General features: G+C 39.5%; 1 protein-coding gene and 1 non-coding gene across 2 annotated transcripts; one reads left to right on the top strand and one right to left on the bottom strand.

The window, feature by feature from the left end:
• The first annotated feature begins 504 nt into the window (after nucleotides 1–504).
• Nucleotides 505–1,427, top strand: mrpl49 (mitochondrial ribosomal protein L49). Its single transcript, XM_084918395.1, has one exon. The coding sequence runs from the start codon at nucleotides 539–541 to the stop codon at nucleotides 1,067–1,069; it is 531 nt and encodes a 176-aa protein (XP_084774521.1). The 5' UTR covers nucleotides 505–538; the 3' UTR covers nucleotides 1,070–1,427.
• Nucleotides 1,428–11,298: 9,871 nt separating this feature from the next.
• LOC146364295 (U2 spliceosomal RNA) lies at nucleotides 11,299–11,493 on the bottom strand. Its single transcript, XR_014799115.1, has one exon. It is a non-coding gene; the product is annotated as a U2 spliceosomal RNA (small nuclear RNA).
• Nucleotides 11,494–13,131: the final 1,638 nt, after the last annotated feature.

The following is a 13,131-nucleotide window of genomic DNA, read 5'->3' as shown; positions in this document are numbered from 1 at the left end:
CCAGTTTCTTTGGAAAGGCTCTCCTTGTATACAGAAGGTTTCCCACTGGATGAGATAGCTGCTTTTTCTGACATCAAACCAAGCTGAGTAGAGGGAACTGTCTGACGTGGTGGCTGAATTTTTTAATCATACAACTGTACATGAGCTTCAAGCCATATATACATGAGATATAAAACAAGGATAAGCTGAGGTCACCGTCCACATTAATATAATAAGGCTTTTGAACTACTGTTAACAATTATGGCATAATAAATAAATAAATATATAAATAAACAATGTTTTCATATTTTACACTTTCAGTTAATGTGAACGTGTCTCTCATCCTTTTATTTTTATTTATTTATTTAAATAAATGAATAACAAATTATTTATTTTATCAAAATAAATAAGTAAAAATACATATTTTAATAATTTCATAAATATTTTTATTGATTTAGATAATCAATAAAAATAAAAGTCCTTTTATTTTTCTATGAAAGTCCTCGTACCGGAAGTTGTACACTACTTCCGGGTCGCGCTCGCCACACCGTTCCACATCATGGCGGCCCTCTTCGGATCTACCGTACTCCGCAGAGCGTGGCTGGGACCTTCCAGCCTGTGCTGCAGGACACCGGGGGCTCCTGTCTCTGCTGCCGGGCTCCGGTTTGTTAGTAATGCTGCTCCAGAAGATAATCGGTCGCCGATAATAGAGTCCACGGAGGAATACAAGTACGTTGAGCGGCTCATCCCCTCATCACGGATTCCCACTCCACCTAAACACACCGGTCCTACCCCATCGGGCTGGATCCCTCCTGCGGATTCACCGCCGCCTCTGCCCTACATGATCCGCCGCTCCCGCATGCACAACATCCCGATTTATACCGACGTGACCAATAGCAACCGGAAATTAACGTTGATACGGAAAGTGGAGGGCGACATTTGGGCTCTAGAGAAGGACGTGAGGCAGTACCTGCAGGAGGTGACGGGAAAAGAGCTACCTACACAGGTCAACGAGGTCACCATGACCCTGAAGGTCAAAGGTCACTTCGATAAGGAGTTGAAGGACTGGCTGGTCAGCAAAGGTTTTTGACTGAAAGAGCTTCCATTGCTGGCATCAACCTGCTGAAGGGACAGAGAGCCGTGGAGGAGGACTGTCAACTGGAGCACACTTCAAAGCCTGCTTCAGTCCTTATGCAAGCATGACTGCTGACCTGGGCCAAGTTAATGAACTCTTTGACAGCAGTGAGATGTGATGTGACCACTGAGTGTAAAATGATGCAGGCCAGTTTAAGTCATTGTGATTAAACATAGAAGCATAGCAACTGTCTGTTTAATGTCATCCATGCTTTCTCCAAAAATGATGTAAAAAATCTCGACTCACAGTTTGTAGATTCTTCAGACTGAGACTGAGTGTGCAAAAACATTAAAATTACCTGCTTTAACAGTGACACTTTTCTGTGGAGGTCAATGTGTAGAAGTGTTACTGGTGGGCGGTTTGTTTGTTTGTTATTTTCAGTTTGGCCGACAAGATGACGTCAGATGTCTGTGATATGAGTGTGACAAACGCATTCAGCCTTAAAGGGTCCAAAAGCATTTATTCACTAATGAAATTCACAAATCTCTACATCAACACTGAGTGCAGTACTTTCCCAACATGTCAGTCATGCTCATATTAAAACAGGGTGTATGACTCCAGTGAACACGCACCTCTTTCTGTCCCTCACAGTTAAAGAAAGAGGTGTGTGGTCCTGTAATGATAGCTGTGTTGTCTGTGTCTTAACACAACCACAGCTCAGACCCTCCTCCATGATTTTGATGAGTCTGTCACTCTAAACAACATCATTAATTTAGCTGAGAGAGAAAGTCTAGAATTCACCTGATAACCTTTTCCAGTTGAACAGCTAGTGGAGAAAAAAAGAAGAAAGAGGAAACAAATATTAAACAAACTCTAAATATGAGTGTGAGTGTTAAAACTGACGGCTCCAGTAGCGAGGCTGTGTTTGAAGCTGTTTTACCTCCTTGCTCATGGACTCAGAAGCTTCTGACACTTCCTTCACCAACTCCTGACAGATACACACACACACACACACACACACACACACACACACACACACACACACACACACACACACACAAGAGGACAGAACATGTCACTGTGTTTTTGTCCTACGAGACCAGCTCTGTTGAAGCTACACCCAAGTATCACTTTATTGGTTACACCGACCTGATATCAGTCCTGCAAAGCATCCTGACTAACTGAAGGTTCAGCTTTCGTTAAAACTGTTTCTGAGACGTTTGGACAGATAGATTCAGAATCTCTGTGAAACACTTCCAAGATATCTGCTAAGTAGTACTGCCAAATAGATAAATAGAATTTCATGTACAACAAGCCTGGATAAGCCATTAGTATGACCAGCTGCACTGCAGCACCAAACCTAGGACCTCGAGAGCTCCAGATCAGTAAGTAAAATGAGATGAATTGAAGCCTAGCAGGCAGAGGTTGGCTGTATGGCTGCCTATGTCTGCACACCTTCCCATCAAAGTGGCAATGTCACTAAGTGTAAGTTTCAAAACAGCTGAGTTATAAAAACAGAACAATCAAAACACCATTCAGTAGTTAAGTAGAGGGAATATAATTTAGCTATAGAAACTGGTTTTTGTTTCTGGCTGTAAAATCTGAACTACGTCTTCACTTAGATTGTCAGTGTTTCTATCCATGCCTGAGACTGGAGTTTGGGAAAAGCTTCATGGCACCCTTATGACTGACAGCAGGTACTAATGATAAGTAAGAATAGAGAAGGGTGTGGGCACGAAAATGAGAACAAAAAGTGTGTAATGTGGGAATACAATCAGTTATAAAACTAAAAGGGGAGTGTATGAGGTGCAGTCCCACTCCCAGAATTAAGACGAAATATTTTAATTTCACTAGCAGGGAACACATCCTCAGTTATAGTTTCTTGAACGTGAATGGTGGATGGAATAAACTTTAAGATTGATGAAAATATATATAAATGGTAGGCTTCCAATGACCTTAATCAGTTGGTCGGGGATTCTTTTGCGTGAAGCTGCTCTCCTTGTATGTACCTGTCCCAGTTTGGAAGGAAAGGCCAGAGAAGGGATCGGGAAAAATTCCAGGCAATGAGAAAACTTAATGGAAGTCTGAGTAGGACCAGAATCTGGTAGCAATGTGGCCGGACTCAGTGATGACTGGAGGGTCTGAAGGGGAAACTTGCTGGTATTTCTGAAGCTGGAGGTAACGGGCTAACTGCTTTCAAGGACTTAGGAGTTTATCTTGAAATTAAACATGGGCAGGGGGCTGCTGCTTGCAATCTTATGAAATTAAGTGAAGGCTAGAGACCCACCCGTGATGATCTGGATTGAGTTTGGTTAGTTTAAAGTCTGAGCAGCGTAGAATTTGAAGAAAGCAAGCTGGGAGTTCAATTGGAAGTACTAGCTGGACTCAAAGGGCTATTTAAAGAGTTAAACAGTTTACTATTCATTATAGGGAAACATCAAACGGGGGATGTAGTTGCTGTGGAAAACAGGTGAAACCATTGAACATGTTCTGTTGCGTTGTCAAAATTATCAGGAAGAAGGAAGCCAACTGATTCCAAACCTAGGGGAAAACAAGATTAAGCTAGATATAAAGGATTTACTGCAAATGAACTCCAGAAATTGTGGTTATAAATATTTTGTACTTGTAAATCAAATGCGTATTTGTGAACTGAGTTTTGTAACCTTGTAAACTAAAATATGTGAAAATTTTATGTTTGTGCATCTACAGATGGTAATTTGTGTGTTTGTAAAAAATATTTACATGAGTTACACATTTTTTTAAGGTCTGCTTACAGATACAAAGCAAAAAACTATGTGTAAAACTGCCCTCAGGTTCCCTGGCTGTGTGTGGCTCTCAACTTAAAAGTACAAATTTTGACTTGATTTTTCTTCCTTTCAGCTGATGGTTAAATTTGTGACTGACATGACATTGACCAATCTAATCAGAGAACAGATGGGTTTGGCTGTTGGAGGGGTGCTTTACTGAGCTTCAGGTTCTGGAAGGGTAATACTAGTGATGGGAATTCCAACTCTTTTTAGAGAACCGGCTCTTTCGGCTCCCAACCGGCTATTCAGGTTGTTTTGTTTCTTTAATTACTTTATTATCAACAACAATATAAAATTATGCACAAACGGAATTACTAATATAAAAAAAACGTGGTTTTTTTTTTTATATATGTTTATATATAAATATATACGGTGGCCCCTAGAGACAAAGCACGTACAAACTCCAAAACACATTTCTAGCGTTAACTGAACTTCCAAAACAGAGCTACCTACATCACTTAAATTACACAATTGAAAGCATATGTGTATTGTTTGTGTATTTATACACAGGCACTCATATATATTCAAATAATTTAAAAAAAATGTTCATTTACCTGTTACTACCACACACCAAATCCGGTCGTTGGTATTTCCTGGCTTGTGTAGCCACTAGGTAACAAAAGCGCAACACTGCCCCTAGCATCCTGGAGCACTTCTGTTGCGTTTTGGAGTTTGTATGTGCTTTGTCTCTAGGGGCCACCGTAAATATACTTTTATTTATTCACTCCACATAAAATGTAATAAATAAATCATATAATACAAAAACCAACTATTTACATTTCAACTTTTAACTATTTACATTTTCAGCTTTTTCCTTTTAAACAAATTTAAAGTGAAACAACACAAAACACTGCAAACCACAACACAATTAAATATAAATTATAATATGAAAACAAAAAGAAGATGCATATTCTCTGTCATATGGGCCTGCATGAATAAACTTTCTGAATCCTTTATCATCTGCAACTGAAAATAGTTGTGGATGATTACTATACCTTTCTAATGTGACGATGTGTCCCTGGCTTTCTTTCTCTCCCTCCTGCTCTGTTCCTGTGCTACTGCGAATGTAAGTACCGCCCCTCCCCCCTCTGCCCAGCGCAAAGCACAAGGCTCACATGCAGAGTGAAGCGGCACTTGAGCTAATGGACTCCTAAAAGGACTTGTCAGCAGATGTGCCTCGAGGTTGAGCAGACATGGCACTACTTGTAATTGAGAGCGACTGGCTGTCACTCTGAAGATGGTCTGTATGAGCGTTCAAACAGCTTGACAAGGTTCTCCATCTTGGCACAATCATTTGTGAGAAGTGTGTCCATCCCCAGCTGCTCAAGCAGTTGGTTTTGTTCAGCTCTGGTTTCTAGCAGTCATCTCAACATGTCAAAAGTACTGTTCCAACGAGCAGTACAATCCCGGATCTGAGTTTTGCCATGTTTTTTGGACATTTCTTCATTTGCCACTGATGATTTTCTGACAGCATGTACCAGTTTTCTTGCTTTAGTTATGACCAGAGATGGTAATCCGATTACTTTTTTCAAGTAACGTGTAAAGTAAGGGATTACTATTGCAAAAAAGGTAATTAGATTACTGTTACTTTCCCGTAAGCACGCTGCGTTACTGCGTTACTAAAACCGTGATTTTTTTTCCAGAATGTGTCATGACAATGACGTAACCAAGTGCGACGTTCGTGGCAAGAGCTGTGTGCAGATCAAGAATGGATAATATATCGAGTGCGGGAGAGAGTATGAGCATGCAGCGTGGAAGTACTGACCTTACTTTGAGTTTAATTCCGTAAAAAGTGATAAAAACATTAGTGTCCATCATGCGTGGGAAAAAAAACCCCTAAACTTCCAAGCAAGCACCGAGTGCGCTACCACGTAATGGGAAATTCACAGAGAAACTCGCGGATTCTTCCACTGACCGCTGTGGCTCACCTGCACCAGGGTAAACCTCCGCCTACCCCACTCCTGCTTTACAGGTGAAAATAGAGCAACAGGACCGCTAGTCTTTGATTTTATTTATTTTCTGCTGCATTTTACTTGCATCTATGTAAAAGACTGAGTGTAAACACAAAAAATATATATTTTATGTGCTGGAATGTGCAGAAAATAGGTTTAAATGTTAAACAAATTTCTTCCAGTCAGAGAATGTTGCATATAATTTAATTTTTGCTTGATGCATAAACTTAAAAGAGTAAAACTAATAAAACAAGTTTTAAAAAGAGACTTTTCCATTTGATTACATTTTGTATGATGGATTATGCAGAAAAAGTAGAATTGGGCTGAAAGATCTATTGCTTTATCACCTATTCAGGTTGTAAATCATGTTTTTAAAAAGTAACTAAGTAACTAAGTAATTAATTACTTTTGAAAAAAGTAATCAGTAAAGTAACTAGGATTACTTTTTTGGGGAGGTAATCAGTAATTAGTTACTGATTACTTTTTTCAAGTAACTTGACCAACACTGGTTATGACTGATCAGCAGTTGGGTGTTTCATGGCATCTTTCATTGTGAGTTGGAGAGTGTGTGCTAGGCACGGCATTCTGTGGATCCCCATCTTCTTGCAGCTCAAGTCTCAAACAAGAGAAACGCAATTAAAAAGCCTAGAAACATTATAACATTATAAACATACAAGAAATAGTGTGAAAATTTTGTTATATTTCTACTTGAGGTATGTATTTGATTGAATAAAAAATATTTATTAAACTATGGATATTAGCTCTAGCTAATTCCAGATTATGCTGCAAGTCTCTTAAGCGTACCTGTTTCTATACATTTTATTTGTATAGATATACAGTTATACAATCTATTTGTATAGATATAGATTGTATAACAATTTGATCCACATAGCCTTAAGTGAAACATAGTCAATGTTTAATATTGGACTAGAAATTATTTAAAACAATTTTAAATAAAAAGAATTATAACATCAAAAAGTTGTCAAAGTCAAGTTATGCAAAGAAGGGTAAATAATGTGACCCAGCATACAAATGTTGACCAGGCTTGTATAGGATCACAGCAGAAGCACTGATTAAAGATTTCATTGGGGATTATGAGTAACATAATCTTGTCAGTCTTTTATGTGAAGAAACCTTAAACAGCATTGCAATTATTTTAGTTTAAAGAAAAAAAGTCGGGGAACTTTGGTTTATAAACATAGTGAACCTCTACCAGCTACAGCTGCTTTCCATTTCCAGTCTTTCTGCAGCATATATGCCATGCAGCTACACTAAATGAGAGAAAGTGTTACTTGCTTGTACCTGGAACCTCTGTCCCAAGTGAGAGCTTGTTTTCCACAGCAGGTGACATTGCTACCCCAGTTGAAGGGTATAGCATAGCTCTTATTTTGGAAAGAGCCATTTCTCTATAATAGACTCTCTTTTCCACAGATGAGTGATTTCTCAATCAGATAGATTTATTTTTTTATAATTTTGTTGTTTCAGCAACATTTAATTTAAAAACTGTACTTTTGAGTTAAAAGAAATATTTATAATTGTAATAAATTACAAATTTTTAAAAAAGGCATGAACATTTTTTGTATCAAAAAAAAATATCGAACCGAACCAAACCGTGAATTTTGTGTATCGTTGCACCCTGTGTATATCAAATTTAATTTAAAAAAATCTCAAAATAATCTGGCACACCTGTCCAATAAATTTTGGACAGGTGTGCATCAACGGCATCACGGAATATTTTAACATCGATACTGGTGTGCGACAAGGCTGCGTCCTATCGCCATTCCTCTTTAACATCGCTATTGACCATGTCATGCGCCGAGCAATTGGACCGAACACGATGGGCGTCGCCGGACGTGATCCCATGCAGCAGTTCACAGATTTGGACTTATAGCCTTACTCGCACCAACACTCCGGGCTCTTCAGAAAACAATCTCATCTTTGGAAATCGAAGCAGCACCGATAGGACTCAGGATCAGCGGTGAGAAGTCGAAGATTATCCGAGTTGGTTACACTACACCAGTGGTCCCCAAAATACGGCCCACGGGCCTCCACATTTGACCCGGCCCCCTGAACAATATTAGAGATGCATTATTTTTTTTCCCTCGCATTATTAGTTTTTCAGTTTGGCCACGCGATCGACACTAATGCACCCATAGAACACTGGGGTGTAGTGGGCCTGCCCGACTGAATCTCTGGAAATGTTTCCTCATGTCAATAAAGCTTATTTGATTCGAATTGTGAACCACGCTAAACCTCACTTTGCCCAGAACGTGAATGTGACTAGAATGCAGATGCAGGCCCACAGTTCACACTGATGAACATACAGTACATAGGTAACCTCACTTTTGCGACTTGAATAAGTTATTCTGAGTATAAACAAATATAATCATAATAAAATCTACTGGGATAAAATCCATCTCCACAACCATACTGGTATTGAAATGTTTTGTGCTGTGTAGGTGCTGTATCACTTAGTTTGGTGTCTCAGCCTGCTTGCTTTGTGGTTTTCAGAGGGAAGTTGATGAGAGAGAGCAAACAGTGGTGTCTACTAGGCTACCCTACTGGAACCTACAAAACTGGATTATAAGGAAAGAACACAAGAACTTTGAGAGACTGCTCATATGAGTCATTTAAGAGATTCTGCTCTGACAACTGAAGCTTAAGATTGCGCACGGCACAACAGAAACTTGCTTTCTGTGAAGAACCCAGAGAGGGTTATTTGATTATTTATTGATGTCATAAATAGAGTTATTAAGTATTTCCTAAGTTAATTTTTTCTATTAAGAACCCAGAGAGGGTTATTTGATCTTGGAAAGGGTTATTAGGGGTGGCTGTGGCTCAGGCGGTAGAGCAGATCAGCTACCTGATTAGAAGGTTGGTGGTTCGATTCCTGGCTCCTCCAGTCTGCATGCCAAATATCCTTGGGCAAGATACTAACCCCAAATTGCCCTCCGATGCGTTCATCAGAGTATGAATGTGTGTGAATGCTTTTAGTTGCACTTGAGTTTAGAAGTGCTTGTATGATTGGGTGAATGAGGCATGTTGTATACAGGGAGTGCAGAATTATTAGGCAAATGAGTATTTTGTCCACAACATCCTCTTCATGCATGTTGTCTTACCCCAAGCTTTATAGGCTCGAAAGCCTACTACCAATTAAGCATATTAGGTGATGTGCATCTCTGTAATGAGAAGGGGTGTGGTCTAATGACATCAACACCCTATATCAGGTGTGCATAATTATTAGGCAACGTCCTTTCCTTTGGCAAAATGGGTCAAAAGAAGGACTTGACAGGCTCAGAAAAGTCAAAAATAGTGAGATATCTTGCAGAGGGATGCAGCAGTCTCAAAATTGCAAAGCTTCTGAAGCGTGATCATCGAACAATCAAGCGTTTCATTCAAAATAGTCAACAGGGTCGCAAGAAGCGTGTGGAAAAACCAAGGCGCAAAATAACTGCCCATGAACTGAGAAAAGTCAAGCGTGCAACTGCCAAGATGCCACTTGCCACCAGTTTGGCCATATTTCAGAGCTGCAACATCACTGGAGTGCCCAAAAGCACAAGGTGTGCAATACTCAGAGACATGGCCAAGGTAAGAAAGGCTGAAAGACGACCACCACTGAACAAGACACACAAGCTGAAACGTCAAGACTGGGCCAAGAAATATCTCAAGACTGATTTTTCTAAGGTTTTATGGACTGATGAAATGAGAGTGAGTCTTGATGGGCCAGATGGATGGGCCCGTGGCTGGATTGGTAAAGGGCAGAGAGCTCCAGTCCGACTCAGACGCCAGCAAGGTGGAGGTGGAGTACTGGTTTGGGCTGGTATCATCAAAGATGAGCTTGTGGGGCCTTTTCGGGTTGAGGATGGAGTCAAGCTCAACTCCCAGTCCTACTGCCAGTTTCTGGAAGACACCTTCTTCAAGCAGTGGTACAGGAAGAAGTCTGCATCCTTCAAGAAAAACATGATTTTCATGCAGGACAATGCTCCATCACACGCGTCCAAGTACTCCACAGCGTGGCTGGCAAGAAAGGGTATAAAAGAAGAAAAACTAATGACATGGCCTCCTTGTTCACCTGATCTGAACCCCATTGAGAACCTGTGGTCCATCATCAAATGTGAGATTTACAAGGAGGGAAAACAGTACACCTCTCTGAACAGTGTCTGGGAGGCTGTGGTTGCTGCTGCACGCAATGTTGATGGTGAACAGATCAAAACACTGACAGAATCCATGGATGGCAGGCTTTTGAGTGTCCTTGCAAAGAAAGGTGGCTATATTGGTCGCTGATTTGTTTTTGTTTTGTTTTTGAATGTCAGAAATGTATATTTGTGAATGTGGAGATGTTATATTGGTTTCACTGGTAAAAATAAATAATTGAAATGGGTATATATTTGTTTTTTGTTAAGATGCCTAATAATTATGCACAGTAATAGTCACCTGCACACACAGATATCCCCCTAAAATAGCTAAAACTAAAAACAAACTAAAAACTACTTCCAAAAACATTCAGCTTTGATATTAATGAGTTTTTTGGGTTCATTGAGAACATGGTTGTTGTTCAATAATAAAATTATTCCTCAAAAATACAACTTGCCTAATAATTCTGCACTCCCTGTAGAGCGCTTTGAGTACTCCAGGAGAGTAGAAAAGCGCTATATAAGAATCAGTCCATATTAATATTTGGTTATGTGTGGCTTTCTGGAAAACAATAAATGTTTACATTTCGGCAAACCTGCGATCGTCACATTTTTTCTGTTACAAACTGACCCTGTTCAATAAATAAGGTGGATGCGTCATTGAATTGCCAAGTCTCAATTAATTTTCATGACCTTAAGTGTTTTTTGTGATGTTTCCTTTTGTATTATTAAATAGTTAAACCCAGGACATAATTAGGACAAAGTTTATAATTATATAGAAAATGCTTATAGAAAATGAATATTATCAATTTTTTTTAGAAAAATCTTAAATAAAAAGTGCACGCAAACCAGTAAACAAATTAAAACAAACAAGTACTGTTGAGAAACTATCATACAAAAATTACAATTAAAAATCTCAACAACAAAAACAACAACCGGTGAAAATATAAATGATATGTAAACTAAAGAACCCCCAAAGCATCTAAGTCACGTCACGTGACAGCGCAACATCTAAACACAAGAGGGGGGTGGGGGAGCAAAATGTGCCTCCTCTGCGTTGCAAACAAGACTTTGAGCTGCTATAACACTCCATGTAACACTCCCAACTTCAGGAGATTTGTTTTTTCAGATGTTTAGAGAAATGCACCGCTCCTGGAAATACTGCAATACCAGATTCATGTGTGGAGTGGACGGAGCATCCAGTATTCCAGTGCTGTCCAAACCCAGGCCTCGAGGGTCGGTGTCCTGCAGGTTTTAGATGTGTCCTTGATCCAACACAGCTGATTTAAATGGCTAAATGACCTCCTCAACATGTCTTGAAGTTCTCCTGAGGCCTGGTAATGAACTAATCATTTGATTCAGGTGTGTAGACCCAGGGTGAGATCTAAAACCTGCAGGACACCGGCCCTCGAGGTCTGGAGTTGGCCAAGCCTGCCCCGTCCTTAAAGTCAAGTTAATATGTGTTCCCCTGATAGGGACTGTATCAAATATTAAACTGACAAGAACAGATACTACATTTGATCTTAACTTAAAGGCTGAGAAGTGATGTCAGGGCAGACGGGCTGGCTCCCTGCACCAGAGAGTGGAATAAGTCCATCTGCTCCGGTAAATTAATATTTTAACGATTCTAGTTAACGAACACGGCGCTTCACTAGCGGTCTCTGGTGGTGCGGAGGGTTAATTGCACTCTTCGCACTCCAAATTGAACCTCAGCATGCAATCAGGTTCTATCGTCTTGCTAATGACCTACTACTTTCATTCAGGTGTGTTACAGCAGGGACACGTGTAAATGTTTAAGGACGCTGGCCCTCGAGGCCTGGAGTTTGAAATCCATGATGTACATTTATATGAGAGAGAACCTACTAAGCACTTGCAGTATCAGCAGACGAATCTGGACAGTGAAAGAGGCACTGCCTCATCTACACACACGTTTGTGAAGAAGAGAGCTATCTAGCTAAAGAATCAGTAGTATCCATCAGATATTTTATGGTAACACAATGTATACTTACCTCGTGTAGCAAAGAAATCCTAAGGTTTCACTTTAATTGTCTTCAGAGAACATGTTGAAACACACATTCAGAGAGAACTGAAATGATATCCATGATATCAGGGTAAGTTTTGCCTTACTGAACAATTATTTGGTGAGGTTTAACACATATGTAGTCAAAATGTGTACAAAAAATGTGTAAATGTGTAAGTCACACTCAACAAGCACCAAGGCCAACCAAGCTCCAAGATCAGTGTGTCCTTAAAAAGCACAGGGAAAAAATGTACAGGAAGATGTGTGATATTTATGAAGTGCAGTGTGTGCCACTCCGGAAGCGAGAGCATGAACCATGTATTTACCTTTGACAGTGTATAGAGTTTCAGTTGCTTGTAGTACTCTCTTTCATTGTGTCATAAGTACTTTCGTGAAGGTGTTACATCTAGTACTGTGCAAAAGTCTGAAGCCACATCACATAACCTCTGCCAGGGAGGTTGTTAGCGTTTGCATCTGTGCCTGTCTTATTGTCTGTAAATAGGATAACTCACAACTTTTTTAATGAATTCAGATACAAAAATTTAAAAAAAAAAAAACTTGTGGGGGTGTAGTGTGGGCTCATGTGACCAATCCGTTTGATTTCACCCAGCATCCACAGAGATCTTCAAGGTCAGTGTCATGATCTGTTGGTCAAAAATTGACAAAAAGCCTTATAATTTAGAAACTATGACTCTTAAAAGTGTACTGTGTATTGTCATCATGTAGAAAGTAGTGTATAAACATATGTCACATTTGATCTGTGACCTCTCCGTTAATAAATTGATCTGAAGGTCGAAGTGCTAGTAATGCCATATAGAGCTATTTAAAACCATGTTTCTTACTGCCAGTTTGACAGCATATAGACATATGGGAACAATTTATTTAATTAAAATGAATTGAGTTTCTTATTTCCTTCTAACTGTCCCATCTTACTCTTGTTTTAGTTTTTTAAATACATTTCCTGAAAAGTCCACAATTTCTATGATCAGAGATGTGAGACTGATCTCACTTGATTAGATTAGATTAGATTAGATGAAACTTTATTAATCCCTCAGGTGGGTTCCTCCGGGAAATTCAGTTTCCAGTAGCACTGACAGAAGTTGCATGTTACAGATACAATCAAGGGGAATCAGAGCAGAATTTAAACATAAATATACCATATATA

This window comes from Perissodus microlepis, chromosome 20 (genome assembly GCF_051167445.1).
Source record: "Perissodus microlepis isolate ML-2025 ecotype Zambia chromosome 20, ASM5116744v1, whole genome shotgun sequence".
Classification (NCBI taxonomy): Eukaryota; Metazoa; Chordata; class Actinopteri; order Cichliformes; family Cichlidae; genus Perissodus; species Perissodus microlepis.
This window is presented reverse-complemented; position numbering and strand designations above follow the sequence as displayed.

Coding starts and splice junctions, on each gene's coding strand:
- mrpl49 (XM_084918395.1), top strand. CDS start 539: ATGGCGGCCCTCTTCGGATCTACCGTACTCCGCAGAGCGTGGCTGGGA.